The sequence below is a fragment of the Salvelinus fontinalis genome, chromosome 33 (genome assembly GCF_029448725.1).
Source record: "Salvelinus fontinalis isolate EN_2023a chromosome 33, ASM2944872v1, whole genome shotgun sequence".
In the NCBI taxonomy this organism is placed as follows: Eukaryota; Metazoa; Chordata; class Actinopteri; order Salmoniformes; family Salmonidae; genus Salvelinus; species Salvelinus fontinalis.
Genome location: NC_074697.1, coordinates 16,544,670 through 16,558,892, shown reverse-complemented (window position 1 = coordinate 16,558,892; position 14,223 = coordinate 16,544,670). Strand labels below are relative to the sequence as shown.

At 44.0% G+C, this 14,223-nt stretch overlaps 1 protein-coding gene across 2 annotated transcripts in view; it reads right to left on the bottom strand.

Moving 5' to 3' along the window:
- The window catches only part of LOC129831766 (protein Atg16l2), a 155,690-nt gene that overhangs the window by 40,701 nt on the left and 100,766 nt on the right, over positions 1-14,223 (bottom strand). For both annotated transcript variants that reach the window (XM_055895193.1, XM_055895194.1), the window contains 3 exons: positions 5,906-5,977; positions 3,992-4,112; positions 1,290-1,395 (listed from right to left, as the gene is read on the bottom strand). In XM_055895193.1, the coding sequence (XP_055751168.1) occupies positions 1,290-1,395; positions 3,992-4,112; positions 5,906-5,977 (299 nt within the window). The remainder of the gene's footprint in view (positions 1-1,289; positions 1,396-3,991; positions 4,113-5,905; positions 5,978-14,223) is intronic.

The window sequence follows — 14,223 nt, the reverse complement described above, 5'->3', positions numbered from 1 at the left end:
ACCCTATAGCTACTGTTAGATAACCCTATAGCTACTGTGAGGTAACCCTAACCCTATAGCTACTGTTAGCTAACCCTATAGCTACTGTTAGCTAACCCTAAAGCTATTGTGAGGTAACCCTAACCCTATAGCTACTGTTAGCTAACCCTAACCCTATAGCTACTGTGAGGTAACCCTATAGCTACGGGTAGGGTTACAGCTATAGGTTACAGCTATACAGGTAGGGTTACAGCTATACGGGTAAGGTTACAGCCATACGGGTAAGGTTACAGCTATACGGGTAGGGTTACAGCTATACGGGTAGGGTTACAGCTATACGGGTAGGGTTACAGCTACTGTTAGCTAACCCTATAGCTACTGTTAATTAACCCTATAGCTACTATTAATTAACCCTATAGCTACTGTTAGCTAACCCTATAGCTACTGTTAGCTGACCCTATAGCTACTGTGAGGTAACCCTAACCCTATAGCTACTGTGAGGTAACCCTATAGCTACTTTTAGCTAACCTATAGCTACTGTTAGCTAACCCTATAGCTACTGTGAGGTAACCCTAACCCTATAGCTACTGTTAGCTGACCCTATAGCTACTGTGAGGTAACCCTACCACAATAGCTACTGTTTGCTAAACCTATAGCTACTGTTAACTAACCCTATAGCTACTGTTAGCTAACCCTATAGCTACGGTTAGCTAACCTTATAGCTACTGTTAGCTAACCCTATAGCTACTGTTAGCTAACCCTATAGCTACTGTTAGCTAACCCTATAGCTACTGTGAGGTAACCCTATTGCTACAGTTAGCTAACCCTATAGCTACTGTGAGGTAACTATAGCTGCGGGTAGGGTTACAGCTATACGGGTAGCGTTATAGCTATACGGGTAGCATTACAGCTATACGGGTAGCATTACAGCTATACGGGTAGCGTTACAGCTATACGGGTAGCGTTACAGCTATACGGGTAAGGTTACAGCTATACGGGTAAGGTTACAACTATACGGGTAAGGTTACAGCTATACGGGTAGGGTTACAGCTATGCGGGTAAGGTTACAGCTATACGGGTAGGGTTACAGCTATACAGGTAAGGTTACAGCTATACGGGTAGGGTTACAGCTATACGGGTAGGGTTACAGCTATACGGGTAAGGTTACAGCTATACGGGTAGGGTTACAGCTATACAGGTAAGGTTACAGCTATACGGGTAGGGTTACAGCTATACGGGTAGGGTTACAGCTATACGGGTAGGGTTACAGCTATACGGGTAGGGTTACAGCTATATGGGAGTGCTCCTACCTGCTGTCCCAGAAGCGTATCTTCCTGTCATAGTGTCCACTGACGATGACGTGCTCAGAACACACCACATCACTGCAGTAAGATAGAACCTCAATGGTCTGGATACCTGGGGGGGAGAGATAGAACCTCAATGGTCTGGATACCTGGGGGGGAGAGATAGAACCTCAATGGTCTGGATACCTGGGGGGGAGAGATAGAACCTCAATGGTCTGGATACCTGGGGGGGAGAGATAGAACCTGGGGGGGAGAGATAGAACCTCAATGGTCTGGATACCTGGGGGGGAGAGATAGAACCTCAACGGTCTGGATACCTGGGGGGGAGAGATAGAACCTGGGGGGAAGAGATAGAACCTCAATGGTCTGGATACCTGGGGGGGACAGATAGAACCTGGGGGGGAGAGATAGAACCTCAATGGTCTGGATACCTGGGGGGGGAGAGATAGAACCTCAATGGTCTGGATACCTGGGGGGGAGAGATAGAACCTCAATGGTCTGGATACCTGAGGGGGAAGAGATAGAACCTCAATGGTCTGGATACCTGGGGGGGAGAGATAGAACCTCAATGGTCTGGATACCTGGGGGGGAGAGATAGAACCTCAATGGTCTGGATACCTGGGGGGGGAGAGATAGAACCTCAACGGTCTGGATACCTGGGGGGGAGAGATAGAACCTGGGGGGGAGAGATAGAACCTCAATGGTCTGGATACCTGAGGGGGAAGAGATAGAACCTCAATGGTCTGGATACCTGAGGGGGAAGAGATAGAACCTCAATGGTCTGGATACCTGGGGGGGAGAGATAGAACCTCAATGGTCTGGATACCTGGGGGGGGAGAGATAGAACCTCAATGGTCTGGATACCTGGGGGGGACAGATAGAACCTCAATGGTCTGGATACCTGGGGGGAGAGATAGAACCTGGGGGGAGAGATAGAACCTCAATGGTCTGGATACCTGGGGGGGAGAGATAGAACCTGGGAGGAGAGATAGAACCTCAATGGTCTGGATACCTGGGGGGGGAGAGATAGAACCTCAACGGTCTGGATACCTGGGGGGGAGAGATAGAACCTCAACGGTCTGGATACCTGGGGGGGAGAGATAGAACCTCAATGGTCTGGATACCTGGGGGGGGAGAGATAGAACCTCAACGGTCTGGATACCTGGGGGGGAGAGATAGAACCTCAATGGTCTGGATACCTGGGGGGAGAGATAGAACCTGGGGGGGAGAGATAGAACCTTAATGGTCTGGATACCTGGGGGGGGAGATAGAACCTGGGGGGGGGATAGAACCTGGGGGGGGGAGATAGAACCTCATTGGTCTGGATACCTGGGGGGAGAGACAGAACCTCAATGGTCTGGATACCTGGGGGGGGGGGGAGATAGAACCTCAATGGTCTGGATACCTGGGAGGAGAGATAGAACCTCAATGGTCTGGATACCTGGGGGGGGGGGGAGATAGAACCTCAATGGTCTGGATACCTGGGGGGAGAGACAGAACCTCAATGGTCTGGATACCTGGGGGGGGGGGGAGATAGAACCTCAATGGTCTGGATACCTGGGAGGAGAGATAGAACCTCAATGGTCTGGATACCTGGGGGGGGAGAGATAGAACCTCAATGGTCTGGATACCTGGGGGGAGAGAGATAGAACCTCAATGGTCTGGATACCTGGGGGGGAGAGATAGAACTTCAATGGTCTGGATACCTGGGAGGAGAGATAGAACCTCAATGGTCTGGATACCTGGGGGGGGGAGAGATAGAACCTCAATGGTCTGGATACCTGGGGGGGGAGAGATAGAACCTCAATGGTCTGGATACCTGGGGGGGAGAGATAGAACCTCAATGGTCTGGATACCTGGGGGGGGGGGGAGATAGAACCTCAATGGTCTGGATACCTGGGAGGAGAGATAGAACCTCAATGGTCTGGATACCTGGGGGGGGAGAGATAGAACCTCAATGGTCTGGATACCTGGGGGGAGAGATAGAACCTGGGGGGAGAGATAGAACCTCAATGGTCTGGATACCTGGGGGGGAGAGATAGAACCTCAATGGTCTGGATACCTGGGGGGGAGAGATAGAACCTCAATGGTCTGGATACCTGGGGGGGGTGATAGAACCTCAATGGTCTGGATACCTGGGGGGGAGAGATAGAACCTCAATGGTCTGGATACCTGGGGGGGACAGAGACAGAACCTCAATGGTCTGGATACCTGGGGGGGAGAGATAGAACTTCAATGGTCTGGATACCTGGGGGGGGGGGGGGGGTGATAGAACCTCAATGGTCTGGATACCTGGGGGGGGGGGGGGGGGGGGGGGGTGATAGAACCTCAATGGTCTGGATACCTGGGGGGGGGGGGGTGATAGAACCTCAATGGTCTGGATACCTGGGGGGGACAGAGACAGAACCTCAATGGTCTGGATACCTGGGGGGGGGGGGGGGGGGTGATAGAACCTCAATGGTCTGGATACCTGGGGGGGGGGGTGATAGAACCTCAATGGTCTGGATACCTGGGGGGGGGGGGGTGATAGAACCTCAATGGTCTGGATACCTGGGGAGGAGAGATAGAACCTCAATGGTCTGGATTCCTGGGGGGGAGAGATAGAACCTGGGGGGGGGGACGACTTTGTCCCTTTCGCTGAAAGATTACGGCCAGGGTCACTGTGGGGTCAGGGGTCAGGGTTAGAGTAAGGTCAGTCAATAACTTACAAGCAGCGCGGTGGAGATCCCAGATCTTGACGGTCCTGTCAGCGCTTCCTGTCACCACCTGGCGCAGGCTGCATTTAAACTTGGCTGCTGTCACTTTACGTGAGTGGCCTGTCAGAGTGAGCTGTAGAGTTGCCACACACACAAACACACAACGTTTTCCACAGCTGGGTCATCATTCTAAATTAGAGTATGTATCTTTCTACACTCATCACTCTCTCTCTCTCCAATCTCTCCTGTCTTTCTACACTCATCACTCTCTCTCCAATCTCTCCTGTCTTTCTACACTCATCACTCTCTCTCCAATCTCTCCTGTCTTTCTACACTCATCACTCTCTCTCCAATCTCTCCTGTCTTTCTACACTCATCACTCTCTCTCTCTCCAATCTCTCCTGTCTTTCTACACTCATCACTCTCTCTCTCTCTCCAATCTCTCCTGTCTTTCTACACTCATCATTCTCTCTCCAATCTCTCCTGTCTTTCTACACTCATCACTCTCTCTCCAATCTCTCCTGTCTTTCTACACTCATCACTCTCTCTCCAATCTCTCCTGTCTTTCTACACTCATCACTCTCTCTCCAATCTCTCCTGTCTTTCTACACTCATCACTCTCTCTCCAATCTCTCCTGTCTTTCTACACTCATCTCTCTCCAGTCTTTCTACAGTCATCACTCTCTCTCTCCAATCTCTCCTGTCTTTCTACACTCATCACTCTCTCTCCAATCTCTCCTGTCTTTCTACACTCATCTCTCTCCAGTCTTTCTACAGTCATCACTCTCTCTCTCCAATCTCTCCTGTCTTTCTACACTCATCACTCTCTCTCCAATCTCTCCTGTCTTTCTACACTCATCACTCTCTCCAATCTCTCCTGTCTTTCTACACTCATCTCTCTCCAGTCTTTCTACAGTCATCACTCTCTCTCCAATCTCTCCTGTCTTTCTACACTCATCACTCTCTCTCTCCAATCTCTCCTGTCTTTCTACACTCATCACTCTCTCTCCAATCTCTCCAGTCTTTCTAAACAAAAGTCTAATAAAAACAGACTATTAACCCTGTTCTCCATTCACAATCTTTTTAATCATTAATCCTCCTTTTGTTTCAAAACATCATCTGGAAACAGTTTTATAAGAAATGTTCCTATTAAATCCACCAACATATGGGAGTAGAAGGGATCTTGTCATTGGAACGAACTGCAAAAATCACTAACTTTAAGCACCAACTGTCAGAGCAGCTCACAGATCATTGCACCTGTACATAGCCCATCTGTAAATAGCCCATCCGACTACCTCATCCCCATACTGTATTTATTTATTTATTTTGCTCCTTTGCAGCCCAGTATCTCTTCTTCCACATTCATCTTCTGCACATCTACCATTCCAGTGTTCAATTGGTATTTTGTTATTATTTCGCCACCATGGCCTATTTATTGCCTTACCTCCCTTATCTTACCTCATTTGCACACACAGTATGTAGACTTTTTCTATTGTATTATTGACTGTATGTTTGTTTTACTCCATGTGTAACTCTGTGTTGTTGTGTGTGTCGCACTGCTTTGCTTTATCTTGGCCAGGTCGTAGTTGTAAATGAGAACTTGTTCTCAACTAGCCTACCAGGTTAAAATAAAGGTGAAATAAAATAAATAAATAAAAAGTTACACGACACTGTTCTGTGATCTCATCATTGGTACAGATTACACTGTTCTGTGATCTTATCATTGGTACAGATTACACTGTTCTGTGATCTTATCATTGGTACAGATTACACTACACTGTTCTGTGTCTAAATTACACAGACACTAAACAGACCCTATCCAGCTCCACAATACATATGTGTGTGTAATTGTGTGTGTGTGTGTAATTGTGTAATTGTGTGTGTGTAAGCGTGCTGATGACAGTATCAGCCTGGTTGCTTGGTTACCTTGGGAGCAGAGTCATCCAGCCGCCAGAACAGAGCTGATTTATCATACGATGCTGCTAAAACCCTGGTGCCCTAATGATGGGTTAGACACACACACACACACACACACACACACACACACACACACACACACACACACAGGATCATTTCAACACATTATATAAAACTGTAAGCATCCTCAGGACACTGAGGACAGCTCCAGGTCCAATCAGTGGTACAGAACAGCTTCATCATCAGGAGCAGACAGATAAACCACCGGTGTATGGTGTATCATCTCTAGTCATATTACAGTGTACGGTGTATCATCTCTAGTCATATTAGTGTATGGTGTATCATCTCTAGTCATATTACAGTGTATGGTGTATTATCTCTAGTCATATTACAGTGTATGGTGAATCTTCTCTAGTCATATTAGTGTATGGTGTATTATCTCTAGTCATATTACAGTGTATGGTGTATCATCTCTAGTCATATTACAGTGTATGGTGTATCATCTCTAGTCATATTAGTGTATGGTGTATCATCTCTAGTCATATTAGTGTATGGTGTATTATCTCTAGTCATATTACAGTGTATGGTGTATCATCTCTAGTCATATTACAGTGTATGGTGTATTATCTCTAGTCATATTAGTGTATGGTGTATCATCTCTAGTCATATTATTGTATGGTGTATCATCTCTAGTCATATTACAGTGTATGGTGAATCATATCTAGTCATATTACAGTGTATGGTGTATCATCTCTAGTCATATTACAGTGTATGGTGTATCATCTCTAGTCATATTACAGTGTATGGTGTATCATCTCTAGTCATATTAGTGTATGGTGTATTATCTCTAGTCATATTAGTGTATGGTGAATCTTCTCTAGTCATATTAGTGTATGGTGTATTATCTCTAGTCATATTAGTGTATGGTGTATCATCTCTAGTCATATTACAGTGTATAGTGTATCATCTCTAGTTATATTAGTGTATGGTGTATCATCTCTAGTCATATTAGTGTATGGTGTATCATCTCTAGTCATATTAGTGTATGGTGTATCATCTCTAGTCATATTACAGTGTATGGTGTATCATCTCTAGTCATATTACAGTGTATGGTGTATCATCTCTAGTCATATTAGTGTATGGTGTATCATCTCTAGTCATATTACAGTGTATGGTGTATCATCTCTAGTCATATTACAGTGTATGGTGTATCATCTCTAGTCATATTACAGTGTATGGTGTATCATCTCTAGTCATATTACAGTGTATGGTGTATCATCTCTAGTCATATTACAGTGTATGGTGTATCATCTCTAGTCATATTACAGTGTATGGTGTATCATCTCTAGTCATATTAGTGTATGGTGTATTATCTCTAGTCATATTAGTGTATGGTGTATCTTCTCTAGTCATATTACAGTGTATGGTGTATCATCTCTAGTCATATTACAGTGTATGGTGTATTATCTCTAGTCATATTACAGTGTATGGTGTTAGAGCTAGTGTATTGTAGTGGTGGTGTAGTGTAGTGGTAGTGTAGTGTAGTGGTGATTTAGTGTAGTGGTGTAGTGGTGATTTAGTGTAGTGGTGATTTAGTGTAGTGGTGATGTAGTTTAGTGGTGATTTAGTGTAGTGGTGATGTAGTTTAGTGGTGATTTAGTGCAGTGGTGATGTAGTGTAGTGGTGATGTAGTGTAGTGGTGATTTAGTACAGTGGTGATTTAGTGTAGTGGTGTAGTGGTGATTTAGTGTAGCGGTGATTTAGTGTAGTGGTGATTTAGTGTAGTGGTGATTTAGTGTAGTGGTGATTTAGTACAGTGGTGATTTAGTGTAGTGGTGTAGTGGTGATTTAGTGTAGCGGTGATTTAGTGTAGTGGTGATGTAGTGTAGTGGTGATGTAGTGTAGTGGTGATTTAGTACAGTGGTGATTTAGTGTAGTGGTGTAGTGGTGATTTAGTGTAGCGGTGATGTAGTGTAGTGGTGTAGTGGTGTAGTGGTGTAGTGGTGATTTAGTGTAGTGGTGATTTAGTACAGTGGTGATTTAGTACAGTGGTGATTTAGTGTAGTGGTGATTTAGTGTAGTGGTGATTTAGTGTAGTGGTGTAGTGGTGTAGTGGTGTAGTGGTGATTTAGTGTAGTGGTGATTTAGTACAGTGGTGATTTAGTGTAGTGGTGATGTAGTACAGTGGTGATTTAGTGTAGTGGTGATTTAGTGTAGTGGTGTAGTGGTGATTTAGTGTAGTGGTGATTTAGTGTAGTGGTGATTTAGTGTAGTGATGATTTAGTGTAGTGGTGATGTAGTGTAGTGGTGATGTAGTGTAGTGGTGTAGTGTAGTGCAATGGTGACGTAGTGTAGTGGTGATGTAGTGTAGTGGTGATGTAGTGGTGGTGATTTAGTGTAGTGGTGATTTAGTGTAGTGGTGATTTAGTGTAGTGGTGATTTAGTGTAGTTGTGTAGTGTAGTGTAGTGGTGATGTAGTGCAGTGGTGATGTAGTGTAGTGGTGATGTAGTGTAGTGGTGATTTAGTGTAGTGGTGATTCAGTGTAGTGGTGATTCAGTGTAGTGGTGATTTAGTGCAGTGGTGATTCAGTGTAGTGGTGATGTAGTGTAGTGGTGATTTAGTGTAGTGGTGATTTAGTGTAGTGGTGATTTAGTGTAGTGGTGATGTAGTGTAGTGGTGTAGTGTAGTGCAATGGTGACGTAGTGTAGTGGTGATGTAGTGTAGTGGTGATTTAGTGTAGTGGTGATTTAGTGTAGTGGTGATTTAGTGTAGTGGTGGTGTAGTGTAGTGGTGATTTAGTGTAGTGGTGATGTAGTGTAGTGATGACTTAGTGTAGTGGTGATGTAGTGTAGTGGTGATTTAGTGTAGTGGTGATGTAGTGTAGTGGTGTAGTGGTGATGTAGTGTAGTGGTTATTTAGTGTAGTGGTGATGTCGTGCAGTGGTGATTCAGTGTAGTGGTGATGTAGTGTAGTGGTGTAGTGGTGATTTAGTGTAGTGGTGTAGTGGTGTAGTGGTGATTTAGTGTAGTGGTGATTTAGTGTAGTGGTGATTTAGTACAGTGGTGATTTAGTGTAGTGGTGATTTAGTACAGTGGTGATTTAGTGTAGTGGTGATTTAGTGTAGTGGTGTAGTGGGGATTTAGTGTAGTGGTGTAGTGGTGATTTAGTGTAGTGGTGATTTAGTGTAGTGGTGATTTAGTGTAGTGGTGTAGTGGTGATTTAGTGTAGTGGTGTAGTGGTGATTTAGTGTAGTGGTGTAGTGGTGATTTAGTGTAGTGGTGATTTAGTGTAGTGGTGATGTAGTGCAGTGGTGATGTAGTGTAGTGGTGATGTAGTGGAGTGGTGATGTAGTGTAGTGGTGATGTAGTGTAGTGGTGATGTAGTGTAGTGGTGATGTAGTGTAGTGGTGATTTAGTGTAGTGGTGATGTAGTGCAGTGGTGATTTAGTGTAGTGGTGATGTGGTGTAGTGGTGATTTAGTGCAGTGGTGATTTAGTGTAGTGGTGATGTAGTGTAGTGGTGTAGTGGTGATGTAGTGTAGTGGTGTAGTGTAGTGGTGATTTAGTGTAGTGGTGTAGTGGTGATTCAGTGTAGTGGTGATTTAGTGTAGTGGTGATTTAGTGTAGTGGTGATTTAGCATAGTGGTGATGTAGTGTAGTGGTGATTTAGCGTAGTGGTGATTTAGTACAGTGGTGATTTAGTGTAGTGGTGATGTAGTGTAGTGGTGTAGTGGTGATGTAGTGTAGTGGTTATTTAGTGTAGTGGTGATGTCGTGCAGTGGTGATGTAGTGTAGTGGTGATGTAGTGTAGTGGTGATTCAGTGTAGTGGTGATGTAGTGTAGTGGTATAGTGGTGATTTAGTGTAGTGGTGATGTAGTGCAGTGGTGATTTAGCGTAGTGGTGATTTAGTGTAGTGGTGATGTAGTGTAGTGGTGATGTAGTGTAGTGGTGATGTAGTGTAGTGGTGTAGTGGTGATTTAGTGTAGTGGTGATGTAGTGCAGTGGTGATGTAGTGTAGTGGTGATGTAGTGTAGTGGTGATTTAGTGTAGTGGTGATTTAGTACAGTGGTGATTTAGTGCAGTGGTTATGTAGTGTAGTGGTGATGTAGTGTAGTGGTGTAGTGTAGTGCAATGGTGACGTAGTGTAGTGGTGATGTAGTGTAGTGGTGATGTAGTGGTGGTGATTTAGTGTAGTGGTGATTTAGTGTAGTGGTGTAGTGTAGTGTAGTGGTGATTTAGTGTAGTTGTGTAGTGTAGTGTAGTGGTGATGTAGTGCAGTGGTGATGTAGTGTAGTGGTGATGTAGTGTAGTGGTGATTTAGTGTAGTGGTGATGTAGTGTAGTGGTGATTCAGTGTAGTGGTGATTCAGTGTAGTGGTGATTTAGTGCAGTGGTGATGTAGTGTAGTGGTGATTTAGTGTAGTGGTGATTTAGTGTAGTGGTGATTTAGTGTAGTGGTGATGTAGTGTAGTGGTGTAGTGTAGTGCAATGGTGACGTAGTGTAGTGGTGATGTAGTGTAGTGGTGATTTAGTGTAGTGGTTATTTAGTGTAGTGGTGATTTAGTGTAGTGGTGATTCAGTGTAGTGGTGATTTAGTGTAGTGGTGATGTAGTGTAGTGGTGTAGTGGTGATGTAGTGTAGTGGTTATTTAGTGTAGTGGTGATTTAGTGTAGTGGTTATTTAGTGTAGTGGTGATTTAGTGTAGTGGTGATTCAGTGTAGTGGTGATTTAGTGTAGTGGTGATTCAGTGTAGTGGTGATGTAGTGTAGTGGTGATTTAGTGTAGTGGTGATTTAGTGTAGTGGTGATTTAGTGTAGTGGTGATTTAGTGCAGTGGTGATTTAGTGTAGTGGTGATGTAGTGTAGTGGTTATTTAGTGTAGTGGTGATGTCGTGCAGTGGTGATTCAGTGTAGTGGTGATGTAGTGTAGTGGTGTAGTGGTGATTTAGTGTAGTGGTGTAGTGGTGATTTAGTGTAGTGGTGATTTAGTACAGTGGTGATTTAGTGTAGTGGTGATTTAGTACAGTGGTGATTTAGTGTAGTGGTGTAGTGGTGATTTAGTGTAGTGGTGTAGTGGGGATTTAGTTTAGTGGTGTAGTGGTGATTTAGTGTAGTGGTGATTTAGTGTAGTGGTGATTTAGTGTAGTGGTGATTTAGTGTAGTGGTGTAGTGGTGATTTAGTGTAGTGGTGTAGTGGTGATTTAGTGTAGTGGTGTAGTGGTGATTTAGTGTAGTGGTGATTTAGTGTAGTGGTGATTTAGTGTAGTGGTGATGTAGTGCAGTGGTGATGTAGTGTAGTGGTGATGTAGTGGAGTGGTGATGTAGTGTAGTGGTGATTTAGCTTAGTGGTGATGTAGTGTAGTGGTGTAGTGGTGATTCAGTGTAGTGGTGATGTAGTGTAGTGGTGATTTAGCGTAGTGGTGATGTAGTGTAGTGGTGATTTAGTGTAGTGGTGATTTAGTGTAGTGGTGATTTAGTGTAGTGGTGATGTAGTGTAGTGGTGATGTAGTGTAGTGGTGATGTAGTGTAGTGGTGATGTAGTGTAGTGGTGATGTAGTGTAGTGGTGATTTAGTGTAGTGGTGATGTAGTGCAGTGGTGATTTAGTGTAGTGGTGATGTGGTGTAGTGGTGATTTAGTGCAGTGGTGATTTAGTGTAGTGGTGATGTAGTGTAGTGGTGTAGTGGTGATGTAGTGTAGTGGTGTAGTGGTGATTTAGTGTAGTGGTGATTTAGTGTAGTGGTGATTTAGCGTAGTGGTGATTTAGTGTAGTGGTGATTTAGTACAGTGGTGATTTAGTGTAGTGGTGATGTAGTGTAGTGGTGTAGTGGTGATGTAGTGTAGTGGTGTAGTGGTGATTTAGTGTAGTGGTGATTTAGTGTAGTGGTGATGTAGTGTAGTGGTGTAGTGGTGATGTAGTGTAGTGGTTATTTAGTGTAGTGGTGATGTCGTGCAGTGGTGATTCAGTGTAGTGGTGATGTAGTGTAGTGGTATAGTGGTGATTTAGTGTAGTGGTGATGTAGTGCAGTGGTGATTTAGCGTAGTGGTGATTTAGTGTAGTGGTGATGTAGTGTAGTGGTGATGTAGTGTAGTGGTGATGTAGTGTAGTGGTATAGTGGTGATTTAGTGTAGTGGTGATGTAGTGCAGTGGTGATTTAGCGTAGTGGTGATTTAGCGTAGTGGTGATTTAGTGTAGTGGTGATGTAGTGCAGTGGTGTAGTGGTGATTTAGTGTAGTGGTGATGTAGTGTAGTGGTGATGTAGTGTAGTGGTGATTTAGCGTAGTGGTGATTTAGTGTAGTGGTGATTTAGTGTAGTGGTGATTTAGTGCAGTGGTGATGTAGTGTAGTGGTGATGTAGTGTAGTGGTGATTTAGTGTAGTGGTGATTTAGTACAGTGGTGATTTAGTGCAGTGGTGATGTAGTGTAGTGGTGATGTAGTGTAGTGGTGATGTAGTGCAGTGGTGATGTAGTGTAGTGGTGATGTAGTGTAGTGGTGATTTAGTGTAGTGGTGATTTAGTACAGTGGTGATTTAGTGCAGTGGTGATGTAGTGTAGTGGTGATGTAGTGTAGTGGTGATTAAGTGTAGTGGTGATTTAGTGTAGTGGTGATGTAGTGTAGTGGTAATTTAGTGTAGTGGTGATTTAGTGTAGTGGTGTAGTGGTGATTTAGTGTAGTGGTGTAGTGGGGATTTAGTGTAGTGGTGTAGTGGTGATTTAGTGTAGTGGTGTAGTGGGGATTTAGTGTAGTGGTGTAGTGGTGATGTAGTGTAGTGGTGATTTAGTGTAGTGGTGATTCAGTGTAGTGGTGATGTAGTGCAGTGGTGATTTAGTGTAGTGGTGATTTAGTGTAGTGGTGATTTAGTGTAGTGGTGATGTAGTGCAGTGGTGATGTAGTGTAGTGGTGATGTAGTGGAGTGGTGATGTAGTGTAGTGGTGATTTAGCGTAGTGGTGATGTAGTGTAGTGGTGTAGTGGTGATTTAGTGTAGTGGTGATTTAGCGTAGTGGTGATTTAGCGTAGTGGTGATGTAGTGTAGTGGTGATTTAGTGTAGTGGTGATTTAGTGTAGTGGTGATTTAGTGTAGTGGTGATGTAGTGTAGTGGTGATGTAGTGTAGTGGTGATGTAGTGTAGTGGTGATTTAGTGTAGTGGTGATGTAGTGCAGTGGTGATTTAGTGTAGTGGTGATGTGGTGTAGTGGTGATTTAGTGCAGTGGTGATTTAGTGTAGTGGTGATGTAGTGTAGTGGTGTAGTGGTGATGTAGTGTAGTGGTGTAGTGGTGATTTAGTGTAGTGGTGATTTAGTGTAGTGGTGATTTAGCGTAGTGGTGATTTAGTGTAGTGGTGATTTAGTACAGTGGTGATTTAGTGTAGTGGTGATGTAGTGTAGTGGTGTAGTGGTGATGTAGTGTAGTGGTTATTTAGTGTAGTGGTGATGTCGTGCAGTGGTGATTCAGTGTAGTGGTGATGTAGTGTAGTGGTATAGTGGTGATTTAGTGTAGTGGTGATGTAGTGCAGTGGTGATTTAGCGTAGTGGTGATTTAGCGTAGTGGTGATTTAGTGTAGTGGTGATTTAGTACAGTGGTGATTTAGTGCAGTGGTGATGTAGTGTAGTGGTGATGTAGTGTAGTGGTGATTAAGTGTAGTGGTGATTTAGTGTAGTGGTGATGTAGTGTAGTGGTGATGTAGTGTAGTGGTGATTTAGTGTAGTGGTGATTTAGTACAGTGGTGATTTAGTGCAGTGGTGATGTAGTGTAGTGGTGATGTAGTGTAGTGGTGATTAAGTGTAGTGGTGATTTAGTGTAGTGGTGATGTAGTGTAGTGGTAATTTAGTGTAGTGGTGATTTAGTGTAGTGGTGTAGTGGTGATTTAGTGTAGTGGTGTAGTGGGGATTTAGTGTAGTGGTGTAGTGGTGATTTAGTGTAGTGGTGTAGTGGGGATTTAGTGTAGTGGTGTAGTGGTGATTTAGTGTAGTGGTGTAGTGGGGATTTAGTGTAGTGGTGTAGTGGTGATGTAGTGTAGTGGTGATGTGGTGTAGTGGTGATTTAGTGTAGTGGTGATTTAGTGTAGTGGTGATGTAGTGTAGTGGTGATTTAGTGTAGTGGTGATGTAGTGTAGTGGTGATGTAGTGTAGTGGTGATTTAGTGTAGTGGTGATGTAGTGTAGTGGTGATGTAGTGTAGTGGTGATTTAGTGTAGTGGTGATTTAGTGTAGTGGTGATGTAGTGTAGTGGTGTAGTGGTGATTTAGTGTAGTGGTGATGTAGTGTAGTGGTGATTTAGTGTAGTGGTGATTTAGTGTAGTGGTGTAGTGGTGTAGTGGTGTAGTGGTGAT